The 22763-nt window shown below is 38.7% G+C and overlaps 1 protein-coding gene across 1 annotated transcript in view; it reads left to right on the forward strand.

Annotated features, from left to right (window-relative positions):
• APBB1IP (amyloid beta precursor protein binding family B member 1 interacting protein) overlaps positions 1–6785 on the forward strand; it is a 111090-nt gene extending 104305 nt beyond the window's left edge. Inside the window, exons 13-14 of the mRNA XM_002927522.4 lie at positions 2491–2594; positions 5325–6785. Coding sequence (XP_002927568.2) covers positions 2491–2594; positions 5325–5834 — 614 coding nt within the window. The 3' untranslated portion in view covers positions 5835–6785. The remainder of the gene's footprint in view (positions 1–2490; positions 2595–5324) is intronic.
• Positions 6786–22763: the final 15978 nt, after the last annotated feature.

The raw sequence follows: 22763 nt of genomic DNA on the forward strand, positions 1-22763 counted from the left end.
GCTAGAGAAATGCACATTTATGGGGCACATCAGGACGTCCTGGCTGCGCTGCGCGGGGTGCTGAGGAGGGCAAGCCAAGGTCCGCTCAGAACAGAGATAGCTGTCCTTGCCAAATGAGGAACATGGATTTTATAATAAAAAACTGGCAGTAGAGAAAATGGTTATAGCCTTTTCCGATAGTTCACCTGTATAAATCAACACAAATATCTTTTTTATTCTGAAGTCGTTTCAAACACGCAGAAAAGGTGCAAGAATAGTACAAGGAACCCTTTCCCCAGATCACCAGTAGTGAGTGTTTGTCCTATTTGCCTTATCATTTCTCTCTCAGACTCCCACTTCTCCATATGTGATCCACACACGTTTTTTCCAAACCACTTGAGAGTAGACTGACTACCCCTCCGTTCCCTTCGTGGTTCCTAAAATCAAGGCTATTCTCTTACCAACCGTAGTACAGTTATCAAATCTAGGAAATTTAATATTAATATTATCGAAACCACAGTCGTGTTCCAGTTTTCCCAGTTGTCTCAGCGGTGCCCGCGCTAGCAGCGTGTTTCCTGGCACAGGCTCCCCCGAGGATCGTGTATGGCATTTACTTACCATGGCTCCTTAGTTCCCTTTCATCTGGAACGTTCCCCCAGCCTTTCTCCGTCAGGACATTAACAGTTTTTTAAGAATAAGGGTCATTTATTTTATAGAACACTCCTCAGTTTGGATGTGTCTGATGTTTCCTTATGATTCATTTCAGATAGTGCATTTTTGGAGGGAATCCTGTGTGAGGGCTGCGTGTCCTCCTCAGGGTATCACGATCAGAGGCATACGATGTCTGTTTGCCCCTCATTGGAAACATTCATTTTGACCACTTGGTTAATGTGTTGTCTGATTTCTCTCCTGTACAGATTTTTCATCTGGTATTTAATAATTTGTAGAGAGATACTTTGAAGCCCTGTTAATATCCTGTTCCTCATCAAACACTCCCTTCTTCCCAATCTCAACTTCTAAACAGCCTTCTTTGAGTTGTTATGTAGATGAATGGGTTTCTCAAACTATTGGGAAAATATTTGAAGAAGCAAGCAAGTAGTCATGTCATAAATATTTGACAGAATAGCTGGCACGAAGCATAGCTTAGTCTCTGAGTTCACTCAGTGAGAAGACCTCTTGTCATCGTGGGCCAGGTGGAAGTTCGGTCATTGGAGAAATGGCTTTCATGTGTGGAGAGATGGCCATTCTTTCCAGGATGTTCTCTGAAGAGCAATAGAGATCCACATACATCTGAAGAAACCTAACAGATTCTCTCAAAACTGTGAAACCTCAGTTAGTCTCACTTTTGTGACAAACGGTAAATTAAAAGGCAGGAAAATAAAATAAATGTTTATCAGAACTTTCTGGAAGAAAATCTATTCCAGGGTATCTCAGGGGTCTGCACATGTTGCTTAGTCCCCTCTGTCTATTATTTTTGGGCCCATAGTACGTTTTGTTGAGAAATAATGTTCGAAAGTTGTTCCTGTACACAGCACAGTATGAAACTAGAAACATACGTTTCAGAAAAATCTTCAACAACAGGAATTTTTTTTAAACATTTTTTCAAAGTATAGTCTCCACTTATCAAAAAGCTTTTGAGGAGGGGCGCCTGGGTGGCACAGCGGTTAAGTGTCTGCCTTTGGCTCAGGGCATGATCCCGGCGTTATGGGATCGAGCCCCACATCAGGCTCCTCGCTATGAGCCTGCTTCTTCCTCTCCCACTTCCCCTGCTTGTGTTCCCTCTCTCGCTGGCTGTCTCTGTCTCTGTCAAATAAATAAATAAAATCTTTTTTAAAAAAAAAAGCTTTTGAGGGGCACCTGGGTGGCTCAATCAGTTAAGTGTCTGACTTTTTTTTTTTAAGATTTTATTTATTCATTTGACAGAGAGACAGCCAGCGAGAGAGGGAACACAAGCAGGGGGAGTGGGAGAGGAAGAAGCAGGCTTCCCAGCGGAGCAGGGAGTCCAGTGCACGGCTCAATCTGGGATCACACCCTGAGCCAAGGCAGACGCTTAACAACTGAGCCACCCAGGCGCCCCATAAGTGTCCAGACTTTTGATTCTGGCTCAGGTCATGATCTCAGGGTTTTTTAGATCAAGCCCGGTATAGAGCTCTGTGCTGGGTGTGGAGCCTGCTTAAGATTCTCTCTCTGCGCCTCCCTCCCCACTCTTCCTCTCTAAACAAAAACAAACAAACAAACAAACAAAGGCTTTTGAAAGCAGAACATACTATTCTCTAGGCCCCTAGTTAATTCAGATGTTGTACCCTATATAAAGCATTCGTTTTTCCGAACCTTTGCTGAATCCCATGAAGTATTGCCATAGAACCTCAGACTTCTTGTTAAGGCCTATGTACCTATGACTCCTTGTCTTTTGCTTTGGAAATATAGAAACTACTGTATGTTTTTAGATGAACTTGCAAGAATGTTGACTATGCCCTACCCCCCCTTCTTTTCTTTCTTCCCCCTTCTCAGGACTTAAAACAGGTACCACCCAGGCCAATGGTCAGATTCCCCAGGCTGCACATTCTGTAAGTGCTGTTCTCGAAGAAGCCCAGAAGCATGCAGAAACAATTAAGGTAAGGCCAGAGAGTAACTGACATCCTTCTCAGCCTGTCTCCGGTAAGCCCATATACTAAACCATTAGCAGTGTCCAATAACTGTTCCTCTAAAAAGAGAAAATCTAGTTCCAGCAACTGAGAAGTCACTATAATTTCATTTAGATAATTACCTTTTTTTTTTTAACTTAGAGTTATACAGGCTAGAATGAAAAGTTAAAGCCAACTGTTAACACATTGCTCCAGAAAAATGTAAGAATTTTTTTTTTAATACTGATGCCTGGTAAATATTTTTAATTCAGCTACATTGATTTTGGCTGAAGGGATCTTCTTGGTTTAGGCAAGTGGTTTTAGCATTCTGAAAGTGGACCCTGGGTTTTAAGCCCTTGGGATTTTTACTTATCTTTTCCTGAATATATTAGAGCATCCAGTTAGAAGCCCTATAATAGGGGCGCCTGGGTGGCACCGTGGTTGGGCGTCTGCCTTCGGCTCCGGGCGTGATCCCAGCGTTATGGGATAGAGCCCCACGTCAGGCTCCTCCGCTGTGAGCCTGCTTCTTCCTCTCCCACTCCCCCTGCTTGTGTTCCCTCTCTCGCTGGCTGTCTCTATCTCTGTTGAATAAATAAATAAAATCTTTTATAAAAAAAAAAAAAAGAAGCCCTATAGTAAATGCTACCTAAGCCCCAAAACCAGATTAGAAGACTACTAAAAATGTTCTATTAGAAAATATGCATTTTATATTTTTCTGTTAACATTCTACATACATCCTCAGAGTGATGGAGAAGAAAACACATTTTAAAATAATAGCCAAATTGATATAACATCATCCATAACTTTTTTTTTCAGTAGAGGAGATTAATGATTTATTTAATCTGAAAATTGTAGCTAAAAATTGTAATCTAGTTACTAGTTTAATTGGTAACATCTCAACGGACTATTCTGTTGAATATTTTCCACGTGTGATTCAAACAGCCATGAAAAATTGTACCTTCCCTTATTTTTCACTTCGTTCCCCCCTTTCATTTTGTCCATCAGCCAGTGGTGGGAACAATTAAATCTTGTATTTATTTAAATTGTTATAATTTTGGAAAACTGTTGTCGAGCATTAAAAGTTGTGTTTCTCTAATATTCTTATGAGCTTCTCGAGTCTGACATCAGGCACTGTACCTTCAGCTCTAATTATTTCTATGGTTCCTGTAATGCCAACTGAAAAGAAACACTTGAAAATGCTGAAAGCAACAAAAGGATCCCAAAATAGAAATCACTTTGTTTTGTGTGAACATCAATTCCCAAACTTCCTTTTCGGAATTTTTTTTAAGGACATCACTAGTCAACTAGCTTATCATGCCAAGCAAATAAACTAAATAAAATAGAAAATCATAAGGCACTTTGTAGGAAAAAAACAAACAAACATAACTTCTAAATTTAATCGTCAGTGGTAAAAGGTTGTTAAGCAAAAGGAAAAAAATGGAAGCCCGATAAATTGTAAATTGCAATGACAATTAGAACTAAAACGAGGGTTTCAGCTAAGCTGCCTGAAATTCCTGGAGAAGTTGCATCGTATAAATGTAATTTACTATTATTATGTATTCCACTGTTGGCAGAAAAAGGACTGTGCCTCTCTTAGCCTTTGGCCAAGTCTGGTGTTCTGTTTTCCACCAGTAGTAGCACAGGCAGCATGATTTTACTCTATAGAACCCAGCCACACATTTAGCTCATTTGATACCATCATAACCTTGAAGCATGGATAATAACAAAGCCTGCAATGCTCGTTTTATCCCTGATTAGCCAGCCTACACTCACACGGTTAAGAAAAGGTAAATCTAAGACTATGGACCAGGTGTGTGGATTCTTGGTCCACCCTCCACCCCCCTTGAAGTTGTCACTCCAGAGGGAGAAAAGCTTGTCATTGGCTTCTCCTTGACAGCCCACAGTCCTGGGGAAAGGCATCTCTGTTCTCAGCACGCCAGCAATCACGGATGCAAGAGAAGGCAGAACAGTTCTTTGCGAGGAGAGTTACTCTTTGTGGCCGGACTTGTACGAAGGTTACCAGTAGCCTAGAGAGAACTCTTTGTTTCATTTTTGCCCTCCCTCTTCCTTGTACTAATCAAAGGAGGACCTCTAAGCCAGGAGATTTGGGGAAGGTCTGGGGAAACTTCTTAATCACCTCTCCGCCACTGGAGGTACGATACAGAAGCAAAATAATCTTAACAGACACGTGCTCCTGACAACGAAGCTTCACAACCAGTTCGGCTCAGACCTGGAAAAATGTTAAGGCTGCATATGCCTGGGACCTGCGGTGTTGGCTTGTCTTGGGAACCAAGGCATGTGTTGGAATTCCAGGAGAGCCATTCTGCTGCCATTTTGAGTTTCTTTAGGCTGAGCCTAATTAGGGTAGGTAAAGACTGAAGTAACCCCGTAACTAGCTCAACTCTGTATCACTAAAGCTCTTTCAATGGCATGGGTAGGTCCTCTCTAAGGTGGTTGGAAGGTGATACATCTAAAGTCTAAATACAATAAACGCCTCGTATTCCATTTACTGAAGACACAGATTAGCGTTAAATCATGTTATTATCGGTAATAACGTTGAGGGCCGTCTGGAGTCATTCTCCTCACGCAGAACAAAGGGAGCTCATGAACCACCTGTAGTCCCAGGGCCTGAGGAAGGGAGGCTTCCCCCACCCCTCGGGTTCTCGGGAGGCAGACCTCACCTTTCAATGGAAATGTCATGCTCTGATTGCTCTGTTGAAGGACAAGAAGCCAGCCCTTGGTAACCACCACCTAGGAGCGCCCAGGGCCCCTCAGCTTCCCAAGTCCAGCCTGCCACCGCCCCCTCCCGTGCGACGCTCTTCGGACGTCTGCGGCAGCCCGGCGACAGTCCCCAGGGCCAAGGGCCTGAGCGGAGGCTTCCCTGCCCCGCCCGACGACTCCCTGCCGCCACCCCCGCCACCGCCGCCCCTGGACGACGAAGACCTGCCTCTGCCGCCCCCCGATTTTAACGACGCGCCCCCGGACTTTGTGCCTCCCCCACCGCCGTCGTTTGCAGAGGCTGCGGGGTCTCCTTTACCGCCCCCTCCCCCGCCCCCACCTGCACCTGCACCGGAGGCCGCGAAGCCGCCCCCCGCTGGCGTTAAAAGAGCTCCAGTTCCCCCAAAGAGAAAAGAGAATCCAGGACCGCCGGGCGGGGGAGGCAGTGGAGAGCAAGATTTCATGTCCGATCTCATGAAAGCTTTGCAAAAGAAAAGAGGCAACATGTCCTAAGGGAAATAGCTTCTTGGGATGGGCATAAGCATTTCTAACCTCAAGTGCGTTTTTACTACTTTATTTTCGTGACATCTTGTTGATTTTCGATAAAATATTGACATACTCAGACTAGAAATGATGTAAAACGTTTCACCGTAGCTCAAATACATTCATAACCATTAACCTAACACAGAAGTTAGAGTATCTGCATAAATGTACATATCTTTCCTGCGTTTCCACTTACGTGAATTCATCTTTCCTTTCAAGGTAACTAAAATGTTTTATGTTCTTTTATTTTATTATGTTCAGAAGCATCACATTAATAAAAGTTAATTTTTTTTTCTTGAAGATGGTATTTCTAAAAATATCAGTGTATATAAATCTATTGTGATATCGACACCATGTTATAATACACTTGACCTTTTAAAATAGCTTTGAAAGTCATGGGCCCTTCCAAAGTGTTGTTAATCCTCGAGGTATTTTCCATCTCCACCCCCATGACCTTCAGAATTTTCTGAAAAATCGGAAAAGGAAAAAGGAAAAAACAGGAGAGGCAGAGTGAATTCAGTTTCTTTGAGACTCATGGCTTGATTGATGGAGGTCCTGGACATACAGTGTTTTGGTTTTGGTTTTCCAATGGCCAAATAACATAGTAATGAAGAAAAGAGATACGTAGAGTTTGGGGATTCTCTGTTTATTACAGTGCTGTAAGTATCCTATAAATCAAAATTTAGAGACAGGAAAAGGCAGTCATTTATATTCTTTAACCTGGAATGTTTTCTCTCAGATAAATTCGATGCTCAATTTTAATAACCAGTGTATCTTGAGTTCCTGTTACCCTATCTCACTTCTCTTTCAAATTGGCTTCTGGGAGTCCTTTTAGATTTTAACTTTATTTCCATGGTTCTGTTTTATTTTTCTTTTTAATTCTGAAACACATCAAAATCTTTTTTTTTTTTTGAAGTTTAACACACAATGTTACATTAGTTTCAGGGGTACAACATTGTGATTCGAGAACTCTGTGTTACTGCTATGCTTATGACAGGCTATTATAATATCATTGACTGTATGCCTCACTCTGCACCTTTTATTCCTGTGATTTATTCATCCCAGAGCTGGAAGCCTTTGTCCCCCACTCTTCACCCATTTTTCCCATCCCCCTGGCAACCATCAGTTTGTTCTCTGTATTTAAGGTTCTGTCTCTGCTTTTTATTTGTTTATTGAAACTTTTTTTTTTTTTTTAGATTTCACATATGAGTGAACTCTTATGGGATTTAGCTTTCTCAGACTTATTTCACTTAGCGTCATATCCTCTAGGTCTATTTACGTTGCTGCAAATGGCAAGATTTTATTCTTTTTTCTGGCTAATATTCCATTGTGTATATATAGCACGTCTTCTTTATCCATTCATCTATCAATGGCCACTTAGTTTACTTCCATATCTTGGCTATTGTAAATAATGCTGCAATAAACCTAGGGGTGCATGTATCTTTTAGGATTAGTATCTTCATTTTCTTTGGGTAAATAGCCAGTTGAGGAATTACTGGATCATACGGTGTTTCTGTTTTTGTTTGAGGAACCTCCATACTGTTTTCCACAGTGGCTGCACCAGTTTACTTTCCTACCAACAGTGCGCAAGGATTCTTTTTTCTCCTCATCTCAAAATTTTCTTAAAGCAGGTAGAAAATAAATAATAACTCATATGTTACTTTCTACTTAAGGAAGTTGATTAATCTTATGTTTTAATATTTGGGGGAAGGTAAGCTCTAAAGTGACATTGAAAACAGAAAAGCAAATCAGACTTTAAAGCCAAAATATTTAGTAATTAAAACTGATGAAGTGCTCTATACTTTTCCTAAGCATGTTCCTAAAATAGGATAGAAGGTAAATGCTTTACATTAAATGTCTCCTCATGCATGGTAACGCTTTCCTCTTTGTTTTTGTTTTATGATATCTTTGATGTCAGATGCAGTAAAAACATAGCTTTTCTGAGACCTGGCGAAAGCTTGGTCATTATGCAGATCTCTAGGACAACACAGGAAAGATGTTAATGGCAGAATTTTCTTAGGAACTGATTTGCAGATGTAGAGCTCACAGAGGAAAGTAAAACAGAATTCTGTGGCTGCACAGAATTGTCCAGGTTGCTTCAACCTGACATAGGTTAATGAACCAAGCCTGTGAGGTTCAGGACAAAAGATTGTTCATTAGAATTACCCGGATCTTACTTTCTTTGTTCAAAATGACCACCTAGTTCGCAGATGAAGAAACGCATTAGTACTTGAGAAGAATAATTTATAATTCAGTGCCTCTACAATCAAAGAAATAACCTTTTGCTGACTTGGTTTCAGAGTATAAAAACCTTAATGGCACTTCCCAGCCATGTCTAGAGCAGGAAGCAGAAGAGTTCCCCGTCCCACAGCCACAGAATCGCAAAGATGAAGGGACTGTGGAAACTGACGCACCACACTAATTAGGATTCTGACTTTACGCGACAAAACCCCTGGAGCAATCTTAGGCAAAAAATAGGACTTGATTACACAATTCAGAGCAGAATGTCAGTACCTGAGGCTACATGTGCCCCTAGACTGTTGGGCAGGGCCTAGAACTGGTGCCTGGAAATTCATAGTCTTCCCCTCTACTCATCTCTGCTCCTGTCCATACGCTTGCCTCCTTGTCCCTCTCTTTGCAAACATTGTTATTCTCTTTGTGTTGTCACTCATCTTTCAGTTCCTATGGTGGAAGACAGTCTCACTGTCCAACTCCCGAATTTCTCTTCACATCTGTCTACAGGTCAGGACAGACTGGTGGTCTACCTTTTAGCCTCGACTGGGAAAATTCTCTAAAAGAGAACCTCATTGGCCTCAGTGAAGAAAGGGTCACGTGCTCAGCCCAATCGCTGGTAGCCAGAACAGAACATGGGAGGTCCTGGGGCCCATCTCTGTTGATCAAGAAGGCTCAGAGAGTAGGGTGAGGGCACTGGGGAGGGGAAAGGGAGAGCTGTGGTTGTTATGGGCTTCCCAGAAGACCCAAAAAGTGTCACTTCAAACATATTCCCAACTTAACAGTAAGGAGAAATCGGGCCTGACAATGTGCTTAACCTAGATCCCACAGAGCTGGGTCAGAACCCCAGGTTCCTAACTCCCATCCATACCATACCTTTCCTTTACAGAGAAAAAATATATAAAAATTCAAACCTTAAAATGTTTGTGAGTTTTAGCATTTGATAATAAGAATTTTGGGAAAGCTCCTGAAGAAAATCAACTGATTTTGTGGTCAAGTGTTGACAGCTTTAGTGAACCAAAGTGTTGAATACATTATGAGTCTCCTTTCCTTGTTGGCCTGTGTGGTGGGCCCACTTTGATCTCTGTTGTACGAGTATCCAAGAAAGAATCTGGTGTTAAGGTCTTTTCAGTCAGGAATCTTAGAAATTGGGGCTACTTTTGCCTCATCTTGGGGCAGAAGTTTGCTTTCAATCGTCCCAGGCACCAGATCAGGAGCTCTGTGTGATTTTCACTCAAGTGGAACAGAATCTGTGGTGTCTTGCAGAAAGTTCTTCCAAACACTATTTATACGTGAGTCTACTTAGGTCAGCCTTAAAAACGCATCCAAATTTGTTCCCCTTTCATGAAAAGCTAGCCACAAATTTGGATGTGAGGGAAGTACCATCTTTGGGGTGCAGCCAGCGAGGAAGGAACTATGGGATCAAGACAGTAATCCTGTATCATAATTTATAATAGCTGCAGCATTTTGTGCATGATGTGGCCGACAGGACAAAGACCCAGGTAATAGAGTAACTGCGAGGCAAAATAAAACAAAACATAGGGTTTGATCAAGTTTACAAGAAACAAGATTTAAGGTGCCAGGAGACAGACTCTCCTGCTTTCAGCGGGTCTCAGAGGGAAATGAACATTTAAGCTTCTACTGTGTGTTTTACAGATTTTATTTAGTCATAGAAACAATGGCTGGTATGATACTGAAATTATCAATGATAACTGAGCCTCTGAAGTTTGAGATTTTTTTATGGCTTGATATATGGCCAGTTTTTATAAATGACCCACATGTGTTTAGGTACAATGCACTGTAAATGTTGCTTAAAACAACCTTGTTAAGCATGTGGCTCAAGCCGTCCACAGCCTAATATCTACTCTGCTTGATGCGATTACTTGAAAGAATGTGTTAAAATCCCCTTTGATGAAGGTGGATTTGTCAATAGCATCTCATTTTTCTGATAAATTCTGCCTTACATATTCTGACACTTAATATTAAGTATAAACAAAATTTATTTGTATATTTTCCTGGCAAATTGAACGATATACCTCTGTGTACTGCTCTTCGTTTATTGTATTCCTATAGCTATACCATCTCTTTTTGGTTATTTGCCTGAAAAATCTTTCTATTCACTGTCACACTTTCTACAGCATGATGTTCTAGGTTTACCGCTTGTACATGGCATAGAAGTGGATTTTGTTGTGTATCTAGTGTGGCCATCATTGTCTTTAAACTGGCAGGTTTTTTTTCTTAACATTTATTGTGATGATTATATATTTTTTAGAACTGTTATTTTGTACTGTTTTAAATATCTTATTTTGTACCTACTATTGTCTGGATTCTTCTGGGGCTTTTTTTTTTTTCCTATCTTCTTTTCATGTAACTAAGGATTTTTCTCTTACTCCATTTTAAATCTTCTTATTGGGGGAGCCTGGGTGGCTCAGTTGGTTAGGCGGCTGCCTTCGGCTCAGGTCATGATCCCAGGGTCCTCGGATTGAGCCCCAAGTCGGGCTCCTTGCTCAGCGGGAAGCCTGCTTCTCCTTCTCCCTCTGCCGCTCCCCCTACTCTGTGTGTCAAATGAATAAAGTCTTTTTAAATAAATAAATAAATAAATCTTCTTATTGGAAATTTATACACTCTGTTTCTATTTTTTCAATGGCTACCTATAAGTGACAACATCATACTTAAGAAAGTCTAAAGTTAAACAACTTTAACCAGGACAAATGAAGACTTGAGAACACTTTAATTTCAATCATACACAGACTCTATTGTTGTCCAATGTTGGAATTCTGTCTCAGAGGTTTTTTTCCTAGATTGTCTTTATCACACACTCACTCTTGAAAGATGGTATCACTGTATATAAAATTCTGGGTTGGCTGTTGATAAACTTCAGTAAATACCAAAGAACATCAAGTTCTTTGAGAAGGTTGTCCCCCTATCGTCTAGCTTCCGCTGATGCTATTGAGAAGTTGACTGTCAAACTATCATTTCAGGGGCGCCTGGGTGGCACAGCAGTTAAGTGTCTGCCTTCGGCTCAGGGCGTGATCCCGGCGTTGTGGGATCGAGCCCCACATCACGCTCCTCCGCTATGAGCCTCCTTCTTCCTCTCCCACTCCCCCTGCTTGTTCCCTCTCTCGCTGGCTGTCTCTATCTCTGTCGAATAAATAAATAAAATCTTTAAAAAAAAAAAAAACCTATCATTTCATTTTGGTCATCTTTTTGTTCTCTCCTCCGGATGATTTTAAGACTTTTCTTTATTGGGGTTCAAGGGTGGGTTTCTTTTTATTTGAATGCTTGGGAATCTTTTGAGTCTCATAATTTTAAAATATGTGGATTTCACTATTCTGGAATATTCTCATATATTTTGTTTTCAAATATTGCATCTCCTTATCCAGTTCTGGAGATCCAGTGAAATGTATGTCAGGCCTTCTAACTATTCTTTCTATCTCTTAATTTTGTATATTTTCCCTAATGTCCTTAAGTATTTCATTTTGGGGGAACTAATGAAAATGGTATTTTTAATTTCAGATTTTAATTGTTCATTGCTGGTATTTGGAATACAATGGCAATTGACTTCTGCATATAACCTTGAATCCTGCAACCTTACCATAATTGCTAATCAGGTCCAGGATTTTTTTTTTTGGTCAATTGTTTTTTAATTTTCTACATAAACAATCATGACATCTGCAAACAAAGACAGTTTATTTTCTTCCTCCCCAGTCTATATACCTTCTATTTCCTTATTAAGTTAGCTAGAACTTACAGTAGGATGTTGAAAAGCAGTGGCGAGAGGGGACATTCTTACCTTGTTCATGACCTTAGCAGGAAAGGTTCTAGTTTTTCACCATAAAGTAAAATGTTAGCTGTGGTTTTTGGGTAGATGTTCTTTAGCAAGTTGAGATAACTCCCCTCTACTCTTAGTTTGTTCAGACTATTTATCATGAATGGCTGTTGAATTTTGTCAAATACTTTTTTCTGCATCTATTGATATGACCATGTGATCTTGGTATTGATGATTTTCTCTATTGATTTCCTGTTTTCAATTTCATTGATTTTTGCTTTAACTTTCATTTCTTTACTTCTGCTTATTTTGGATTTAATTTACTCTTCTCAAGGAGGAAGATTAGATTATTGGTTTTAGATCATTCTTCTTTTCTACTCTATGCATTCAGTGCTACCAATTTCTCTTTAAGCACTTCATCCCACGGATTTTGATAAGTTGTATTTTCATCAATTACTATTTCATTCCTCTTGAGATTCCTTCTTTGACTCATATGTTATTTTGAAGTGTGTTGTTTAATCCCAGTCTTTGGAGATTTTCCAAGTATCTTTCTGCTATTAATTTATAGTTTAATTCCATCATGATCTGAGAGCAGACATTGTATGATTTATAATCTTTTAAACTTGTTGGGGTGCCTGGGTGGTTCGGTCGGTTGAGTGTCTGACTTCTGCTCAGGTCGTGATCCCGGGGTCCTGGGGTCGAGCCCTGCATTGGGTTCCATGCTCAATGGGGAGTCTGCTTCTCCTTCTCCTTCTGCCTGCCTCTCCCCCTGCTTTTGCTCTGTCTGCCAAGAAATTAAATAAAATATTTATAAATAAATAAATAAATAAATAAATAAATAAATTTAAATTTGTTAAGGTTTGTTTTATGGCCCAAAATATGGTGTGTCTTGGTGAATGTTCCATGTAAGCTTGAGAAGAATGTGTATTCTGCTGTTATGAGATAAAATAACCAATAGATGTTAATTATATCCAGTTGATTGATGGTGCTGATGAGTTCAACTGTGTCCTTACTAATTTTCTGCCTGATGGATCTGTCCATTTCTGACATAAAGGTGTTGCAGTTTCCAGCTATAATAGTGGATTCATCTATTTTTCCTTGCAGTAATAGTTTTTGCCTCATGTGTTTTGACATTCTGTTGTTAGGCACATACACATTAAAGAGTGTTATGTCTTCTTGAAGAATAAACCCTTTTATCATTCTGTAATGAAGCTTATTTATCCTTGATACTTTCCCTTGCTCTGAAATTAATATAGCTATTCCAACTTTCTTTTGTTTATGTTAGCGTGGTGTATCTTTTTTCCAACCTTTTAATTTTATTCTATATGTGTCCTTGTATTTAAAGTGGATTTCTTGTAGCCAGAATATAGTTGGGTCTTGCTTTTTGACCCACTCTGATAATCTCTGTCTTTTAATCAGTGCATTTAGACCACTGATGTTTAAATCGATTATTCATGTGGTTAGATTACTGTCTACCATATTTGTTATTGTTTTCTACTAGTTGTCATTGTTCTTTGTTTCTCCTTTTGTCCTCCACTCTTTTTCTACCATTTGTGGTTTTATTTTTTTAAAGATTTTATTTGACAGAGAGGGAGAGAGAGAGAGCACTACACAGAGAGCAGGGGGAGCAGCAGAGGGAGAAGGAGAGGCAGGCTCTCCGCTGAACAGGGAACCCGATGCAGGACTCGATCCCAGGACCCTGGAATCATGACCTTAGCCAAAGGCAGACGCTTAACTGATTGAATCACCCAGTCACTCCCCCATTTGTGGTTTTAACTGAACATTTATATGATTCCATTTTCTCTCCTTTTTTATGCTTTTTTTTTTTTTAGCTTTGTTAGTGGTTGCTCTGGAGTTTGCAGTATATATTTACAAGTAATCCAAATCCTCTTTCAAGTAACATTACAATGCTTCATGGGCAGTGCAAGTACTTTATAACAAAATATTTTTTATTCCTCCCTCCTGTGTCTTATATCATTACTGTCCTTGATTTCATTTACATATAAGCCATAATCATCTAATACATTGTTGCTAGTGTTGTTTTTTAACAAACTGTTATCTATTACATTAATTAAGAAGAGAAAAAATAAAACTTTCTTTTATCTTCACTTATTCCTTTTCTAATGCTCTTTCTTTCTTTATGTAGATCTGAGTTTCTGACCAATATCATTTTCCTTTTCTCTGAAGAATTTCTTTAAGCATTTTTTGCATGGCAGGTCTGCTGGCAACAAATTTCTTTTCTTTTCTCTTTTTTTTTTTTGTTGTTTGTTTTCTTGTCTAAGAAAGTCTTTATTTGTCCTCCACTTTTGAAGGATAATTTTGTAGGATACAGAATTCCAGTTTGGTGGCTTTTTTTTTCCCTCTCAACACTTTAAATATCTCACTCCATTCTCTTCTTGCTTGCATGCTTTCTGTGAAGTCAAATGTAATTCTTTTTTTTTTAATGATTTTTTATTATATTATGTTAGTCACCATACAGTACATCCCCGGCTTCCGATGTAAAGCTCGATGATTCATTAGTTGCTCATTCTATTCTTATGTCAAATGTAATTCTTATCTTTTTTCTTCCATTTATAAGATGTTTTATTCTTCTGGCAACTTCTGGGATTTCTTCTTTATCTTTGATTTCCTAGATTTTGAATATGATATGTTTAAGTACTGGAGGTGGTGGTTGGGGAGTGTTTATCCTGCTTGGTATTCTCTGAGCTCCCTGGATCTGTAGTTTGGTGTCTGACATTAATTTGGGAAAATTCTCAGTCATTACTTCTCTTCTTTTCTTCCTAGGATGTGTATAATATACCTTTTGTAGTTGTCCCATAGTTCTTGGATAATCTGTTTTCTTTTGTCTCCTGTCTTTTTTCTCTTTGCTTTTCAATTTTAGAAGTTTCTATTAACATATCCTCAAGCTCAGAGATTCTTTCTTTAGCTATGTCTGGTCTATTAATGACACCATCAAAGGCATTCTTCATTTATGTTACAGTGGTTTTGATCCCTAGCATTTCTTTTTTATTCTTTCTTAGATTGTCCATCTCTCTACTTACATTATCCATCTATTTTTGCCTGTTGTCTACTTTTTCCGTTAGAGCCCTTAGCATGTTAACCATGGTTATTTTTAAATCCTAGTCTGAGAATTCCAACATTCCTGCCATATCTGACTGTGGCTCTGATGCTTGCTTAGTCTCTTCAAACTGCTTTTTCCCTTTTAGTATGCCTTGTGATTTGTTTGTGAAAGCTGGACATGATGTGTTGGGTAAAAGGCACTGTGGTTAATATGTCTTTAGTGATATGTGGTAAGGTATGGGGAAGGGGAAGTGTTCTATAGTCCTGTTATTAGGTCTCAGTCTTTTAGTTAGCCTGTGACACTGGGCATTGGTCTGTGCACTTCACAAGTGCTTCTCAGTTTTTTTCCCCCTTACTTGGGACAAGATGGTTACAGGGTTAGAATCGAGTATTTCCCTTTCCCCACATGGAAGGCTAGAGGAGGCTGCAGTTGGGCATTTCACTGTCCCCTGGTCAGTTAGGCTGTGATAAAATCTCAGTAGGTTAGGCTCAGTAAAACTTTTTTTTTTCCTGAGGGCAGGTCTTGTTAAGAAGAATGGAATGCTCTATCATATTTCAAAGTGGCTACTTTCCCTCTTTCCCTGCTGGAAACATGAGGGGATTTTTCTCAGATCTTCACTGTGAGAACCTGGTATAACTCCTGGAGATAAAACCCACAAAAGTGTGGAAATGGTGCCTGAGACTAGATCTCCTTGAAGTTCCTAACTCTCAGACTTGTAACACATCTCTCTTAAAAATCCAATAACTAAAGCAGATCGAAAATAAGTAAGAATGAGTAGTACAACTAAAAACATTGATCCAATAAAATACATAGTATTTACATTAACTTAGAGAATACACATTCTTATCAAATATGCATGAAACAGTTATATTTTTCTATGTATTAGGACACACAGAAAAAAAACAAACTCCCCCAAATTGGTGTAATGTACATCATAGTCTCTGGCCACAAAGTGAAATAAAACAGATAACTACAAAAGAATGGCCAAAACATAAAATGAAAAAGCCAACCCACTTGGAAAGTTAAAGCAACTTCCATAGAACTCTTAGGTTAAAAATAAAATCAATATGAGGGGCGCCTGGGTGGCTCAGTCGTTAAGCATCTGCCTTCGGCTCAGGGTGTGATCCCTGCATTCTGGGATTGAGCCCCACATTGGGCTCCTCTGCTGGGAGCCTGCTTCTTCCTCTCCCACTCCCCCTGCTTGTGTTCCCTCCCTCTCTGGCTGTCTCTCTCTCTGTCAAATAAATAAATAAAATCTTTAAAAAAATAAAAAATAAAAGAAAATCAATATGAAAAATGCAGATTAATGGGGCACCTGGGTGGCTCAGTCAGTTGGATGTCAGGCTTCAGCTCGAGTCATGATCCTGGGTCCTGGGATTGAGCCTCACATCAGGCTCCCTGCTCAGAGGGGAGTCTGCTTCTCCCTCTTCCTCTGACCCTCCTGCTCATGCTCTTGCTCTCTCCCTCTCAAATGAATAAATTTTTTAAAATGCAGATTACTTAGAAACTAATGACAATGAAATAGCCAAAGCAGTACTCACTAGAAATTTTATAGTCTTAGTTTCATATATTAGAAAACAAGATTAAAAATAAATGAACTAAGAGTGTACTAAACCAAGAAAGTCAAAAGAATAAAAAAAATAAGCCTAAAGAAATTAGAAAGATTTCACTTATAAAGAGAAAAATAAAAATTAAGCAGAAGATTAAAAAATAAATAAATAAACAGATGACCTGAAAAGACCAACATAAAAGACTAAGATTTAGCAAATTTAATCAAGGATAAAAGATTGAGAATATATATTAAGAAGTTTAGAAACAAGTACAGGGACAAAATTACAGCTATGGAAGAAATTAAATATTATAAGACAATAAATAGCACATATAATATACATCAACAAAATTAAGCATCTTGATGAATTAGATTATTTTTTTAAGAACCAAAAGAATTACCAACTTGGATGCAAGAGGACACCTGTAGTCTCATAATCACAGGAAGAAATGAAAAGACACTGTTTTCATCCACCTAGTATCTAATTTCCCTTTCTTCTTAATTAACAGATCTAGTTGGAATGGCAACATACCTGTTTAAAAATAGTTTCCTAGACTCACTTTGCAGCCAGGAATGGTCATGTGACCCAGCCCTTACCAATGAAATACAGAAATAGAAATGAGATGTAAGTAAAAGACTGTTGGGGATTTCTAGGAAGGATTTTTTTTCCCTGTTACTGGCACCCTCCCTTCTTCCCCATTCCCTTCCTCCGTCCTGACTGGACTGAGGATCAGAGCTTAGAGGTCATCAGTTATTTACTGACCGTGAAGCAACAAGCAGAAGACCAACACAATGCCATAAGCAGATGGGGGAATGGAAAGGAAAGTCTGGGCCCCTCAGGGCATTGCTGAGCTGCTGCACCAGCCTCAGAATGCTTGGTCATACACTTCCCTTTGTCCAACTCAAACAAACCTCAATGTGGTCAAAACAATGTTAGTCAACTTGCAGTTATTTGCAGCTGAACAAAAAGAATTTTCAATTCTCAGATGATGTAAATATCTAGCTAAAAACAAAGAAGACTAAAGCAATTCATTGAAAGCTGTAAGGATATGAGTTCAACAACATGGCTAGATCCAAGATGAACCATAGAAACCAGAAACTGTCCTATGTACCAGTGATGCCCATTAGAAAATGTAGTATAAAAATGATCTCATTCACCATAACAACAAAAACTACAATATATCTAAGAATTGATATAAAAAATCTTCAAACCCTATATGAAGAAAACTATAAATCTTTATTACAGGACATAAGAGAAAACGGTAGGAAACAGATACAGACAGCCCTTGCTTTGCATAGTTCCAATTACCACAATTTAGTTAAATAACACTAGTTCTCCAACATTTGCTACCATGGTATTATAACAGTGAGTAACTGGGTAAATTACAAACTTCACTGTTAGTGTTACAGTCCACAAATCACTGTATTAAAAACAGATGAATATCATGATCAGTGACCAATCAACATCACTTCTTTCAAAGTCTGTTAGTGATTGATTACTGTGTATTTGTCATTCAGTTTATGCATAGACAGCAAAGTATGTAGTTGCATTGGCTCCTTGTCTCCCAGTGGTAAACCCACGTGACATTTTATAAAAATGATCATCAAAAAAGGGAAATTGGCCAAGAAGATGAAACTGCAACACATAAATGAAAAATGATAATACTGAAAGTGAAATTCAAATTGAACATAAATGGAGTTATAGAAAAAAATAGTGGCAACTCATTAAGGCATAGAAAAGATCCTTGCTCTGTATTATGAGTTACATGACAAGAAAGAAGGCAAGCACTGTTCAAGCCACTCTTCATAAATTTCTTACTCAATGCTTCTAATGTTTTAAATTGCAGTGCACTAAATATTAGTTTTACTATTTTATTTCCCCGTATATCTATAGCCAACAGCGAAAGAGTTTTTAAGGTTTTGACCAAAATTTTTGAAGATCACGAAACAATCATAATTTTTCCCATTGATTATAAAGATCACTTTGCATGGTTTTAGTTTGCATGGCCATTTTTACAGTCCTGCAGTACCATGCAAAATGAAGAATGCCTGCAGTATGTTCCTGGATGGGAAAACTCAATGTTGAAAAGATGTCAGTTCTTTCCAAGTCACCCTATAAACTTTTTTTTCTAAAGATTTTATTTCTTTATTTGACAGAGAGACAGCCAGGGAGAGAGGGAACACAAGCAGGGGGAGTGGGAGAGGAAGAAGCAGGCTCCCAGCAGAGGAACCCAATGTGAGGTTCCACCCCAGAACGCCGGGATCACACCCTGAGCCGAAAGCAGATGCTCAACAACTCAGCCACCCAGGCGCCCCTATAAATTTACTTTTTTAAAGATTGTATTTATTTATTTATTTGCCAGACAGAGAGAGAACACAAGCAGGGGGAGCAGCAGGCAGAGGGAGAGGCAGGCTCCCTGCTGAGCAAGGAGCCCGATGCGGGGCTCCATCCCAGGACCCTGGGATCATGTCCTGAGCTGAAGCAAACACTTCACTGACTGAGCCAGCCACGTGTCCCTCACTCTATAAATTTAATATAAACCCAATCAAAATCCCAATAAGATTTTTTCTGAAAGTTGACACACACAGAAATTCATCTAAAATAATTAAATAGCAAAGGAAACATTTATTTTATTTTATTTATTTTATTTTATTTACAGGGAAAGAGAGCACATGCATGCACAAGTGGTGCGGAGGGGCAGAGGGAGAGAGAGAGAATCTTAAGCAGGCTCCATGCCCAGTAGAGCCTGATCTCACGACCCTGAGATCATGACCTGAGCCAAAATCAAGATTCAGATGCTCAACCGACCGAGCCACCCAGGTGCCCCTATCATTACTCTTTTAAAATGTTTTCTTTGTGGGACTCTTGGGTGGCTCGGTCGGTTGAGCATCTGACTCTTGATTTTGGCTCAGGTCATGATCTCAGGGTCTCAGGGTCCTGGGATGGAGCCCCGCTTCAGGCTCCATGCTCAACAGGGAGTCCACTTCAGGTCTCGCACGCTCTCTCTCTCTCAAATACATTAATTAACAAAAAAAGATTAATGAGGGTGCCTGGGTGGATCAGTTGGTTAAGCGTCGGCCTTCAGCTCAGGTCATGATCTCAGGGTCCTGGGATGGAGCCCCAGGTGGGGCTCCCTGCTCAGCGGGGAGTGGGTTTCTCCCTCTCCCTCTGCCCCTCCCCCCTGCTTGTGCGCTCTCTCTCTCTCTCACGCTCTCTCAAATAAATAAAAAAAATCTTTTTTAAAAATTTAAAAAATAAAAATAAAGATTAATGATAGAATAACTGTTGAAATATACTATACTGTCGATATTATACAATCAAAATAATTAAGAGTTGCATTGCTAGAAGAGTTGAAAAAAAGTCTAGCAGTGAGCTCAAAGACATGAGAACTTAATATATAATAAAAGTATTTCAAACATCTATGAAAAGGATAAACTATTTGACAAATAGTGTTGGGACACTTTCTGTCAATGTGGCGGAAACAATCAACAAATCTCAAAGGGATTAAAAGTACACATTCTAAAAATACTAGAAGAAAATATGAGGAAATACTTTTTTATAAAATTTAAATAATACAAACCACACATCAAATCCAAAAATGCTTTTTTAAATTGACAAACTCAAACATATGAAAATTAAAAACCTGTTTAAAAAGACACCATTAAAGAATAAAGTACTGATGATAGAAAAGAAACACTATTTACTACATGAAAAACAAAACTTATCTGTTACACAAATAATAAAAATTGATATTAAAATAATAAATCAGATTTTCATGTATCAGACTGGGAAAAATATATAAAACAAATACCCAATGCTTAGGGTGTGGAGAAACTGGGATTGTGATACATCATTGGGAGTATTAACTAGTAAAACCTTTTGGGGGTTCAATTTGGCAGTATACATAAACATTTTTAATGCATATACTTTTTGACCCAATTAATTCTGTTTGTAGGACTCTACAAAGACATACAGACAAGGACACTCTATTTATAATGGAAAAAAATCTGGAAGCACAATTAGGCACCAAATATGTAATGAAGTCACAAAATATGGTATAGCTATACTATGGAATATTTTTGAACCATTAAAGCAAATGAAGGAGATCAATACATATTCATATTGAACATTAATATATATATAACTGCATAAAAGGTAGTTTACAAAACAGGTCAGGTATGTCCCTAGTCACATAAGCCTGTGCACTTACTTATATATGTACATTGGTTTATAGGTATGGACATGAACAGCAGAAGTCTAAAAAGAAACAAGCCTCATAAAGCCTATTTACCTCTGGGATACAGAATGGGTATAGGAAGGAGGGGAAGTGCAGTGTGAAGGATGACTTCCACATTTATTCAATATACTTCTTCAATAATTTTTTACACAAGCATGTATTACTTAATATGAGCAAGTATTACTTGAACAGATAAATAATAGATGGTCACCTTAAAATTTTGTGAGGTTAGGACTTTAGTTTTAATAGTGTATTTTTTTGCTATTTTTGTTTTTTTGTTCTTAGCTCATGTCATTTAATTTTAGGAAAGGTTTATAACTCAGATATTTGCTGTCATTTAATAAGCTTTGTAAAGCATTTCAAATATTCACAAAGCATTAAGCGTCTAATCTGCAATCTCTAAATCATTTCCCTGAACGGGGCCTCCTTAGAAAAATGACTGGCTCCAGGGCTAAGGCAACACATACACATGATGAACCTGGAACATCTTACCCCATCAGAAAACAAAGACGCTATGAAAACCTTCTAAGATCATGTACACGGGAGCCATCATGAATAAAACCTCACTGGCCATACATGGGACAATTTGTACATCAGTAAGGATAATAACTGCAATGGTCTAAGCACATTAAATGTGCTTAAATTCAAGAGTTCCTAATGATACTAAAACAAATAAACAAGCCTACTGGCTGTCTTTGGAGCATGCTTGGGAACCAATTCTTTGCCTTTCCGTATCTCAGGATAACCAAATAATTAATGATAGAAAGTTTTCCTTTATAGAAGGATTCCAGCTAACAAATGAATGACAGGATTAGATTATCATTTTACAACCTTATTGAATCAATGGGTCAAGGAGATGACTGTCAGTGGCTACTGATATCACAAAAAGAGACAGATGTACTTGGTGGAAGTGCACACACTTGCCTTCTGATGGCAAGTATTTCCTCCGATAAATTTCTATAAGAAATACAGGCGACAGAGCAACATGTTAAACGATATCAAAGAGATGCAATGAGCAAAATGCAGACTCTGGGGCACACTATGGGATACATGACCTGGTTTCTTCAACCAGAACAAAACAAAAAATTGCAAGGAAAAAGAAGATGCAGGTGGTTGTACCCAAAAATATCAAAAGAAACTCGAGAGATTTTGTCATCTAATTTGAATATATAGTCCTTACTTGGATCCCAATACAAATAAACAACTATAAAATAATAATGATAGTGATAATAACTTAAAAACAACAGGAAACATCCAAAAACTAGTTATTGGATTTGATGGATTAGGGAGCTGTTCAGTTGCCTTAAGGTGATAATGGTATTGTATATGTTTTCAATCATTAAAGTTTGGAGATGTATACAGAAATATTTGTAAATTAAATGAAACACATATGGGAACTTATGTGGGGATACAGAAATTATACCTCAATTAAAACAATAGCTAGAAATGAGGGGAAGTGTGTAGGGATGTAGCTGAAATAACACCAATCATGCATTGATAATTAAGAAGCTGGCTGGAAGGGGCGCCTGGGTGGCACAGCGGTTAAGCGTCTGCCTTTGGCTCCAGGGTGTGATCCTGGCGTTATGGGATCGAGCCCCACATCAGGCTCCTCCGCTATGAGCCTGCTTCTTCCTCTCCCACTCCCCCTGCTTGTGTTCCCTCTCTCGCTGGCTGTCTCTATCTGTGTTAAATAAATAAATAAAATCTTTAAAAAAAAAAAAAGAAGCTGGANGTTCCCTCTCTCGCTGGCTGTCTCTATCTGTGTTAAATAAATAAATAAAATCTTTAAAAAAAAAAAAAAGAAGCTGGCTGGAATATCAGGTTCATTAAACTATTCTCTTTACTTTGGCTAATGTTTGAAAACTACCATAACAGACGAAAAAACTCTGGGAGTACAGTTAAAACTACATACTTATCGGATGTGCCCCACAACACTGGGTACACAGCATGTCTTAGATGAATACTTACAAGTTCATTAAAAGATTCCCATAACATTTTTCAGTTATTGACAATAACTCACACAGCTTGCAAAACGTATTTTATTATTCCA

The sequence above is a fragment of the Ailuropoda melanoleuca genome, chromosome 15 (assembly GCF_002007445.2).
Source record: "Ailuropoda melanoleuca isolate Jingjing chromosome 15, ASM200744v2, whole genome shotgun sequence".
NCBI lineage: Eukaryota > Metazoa > Chordata > Mammalia > Carnivora > Ursidae > Ailuropoda > Ailuropoda melanoleuca.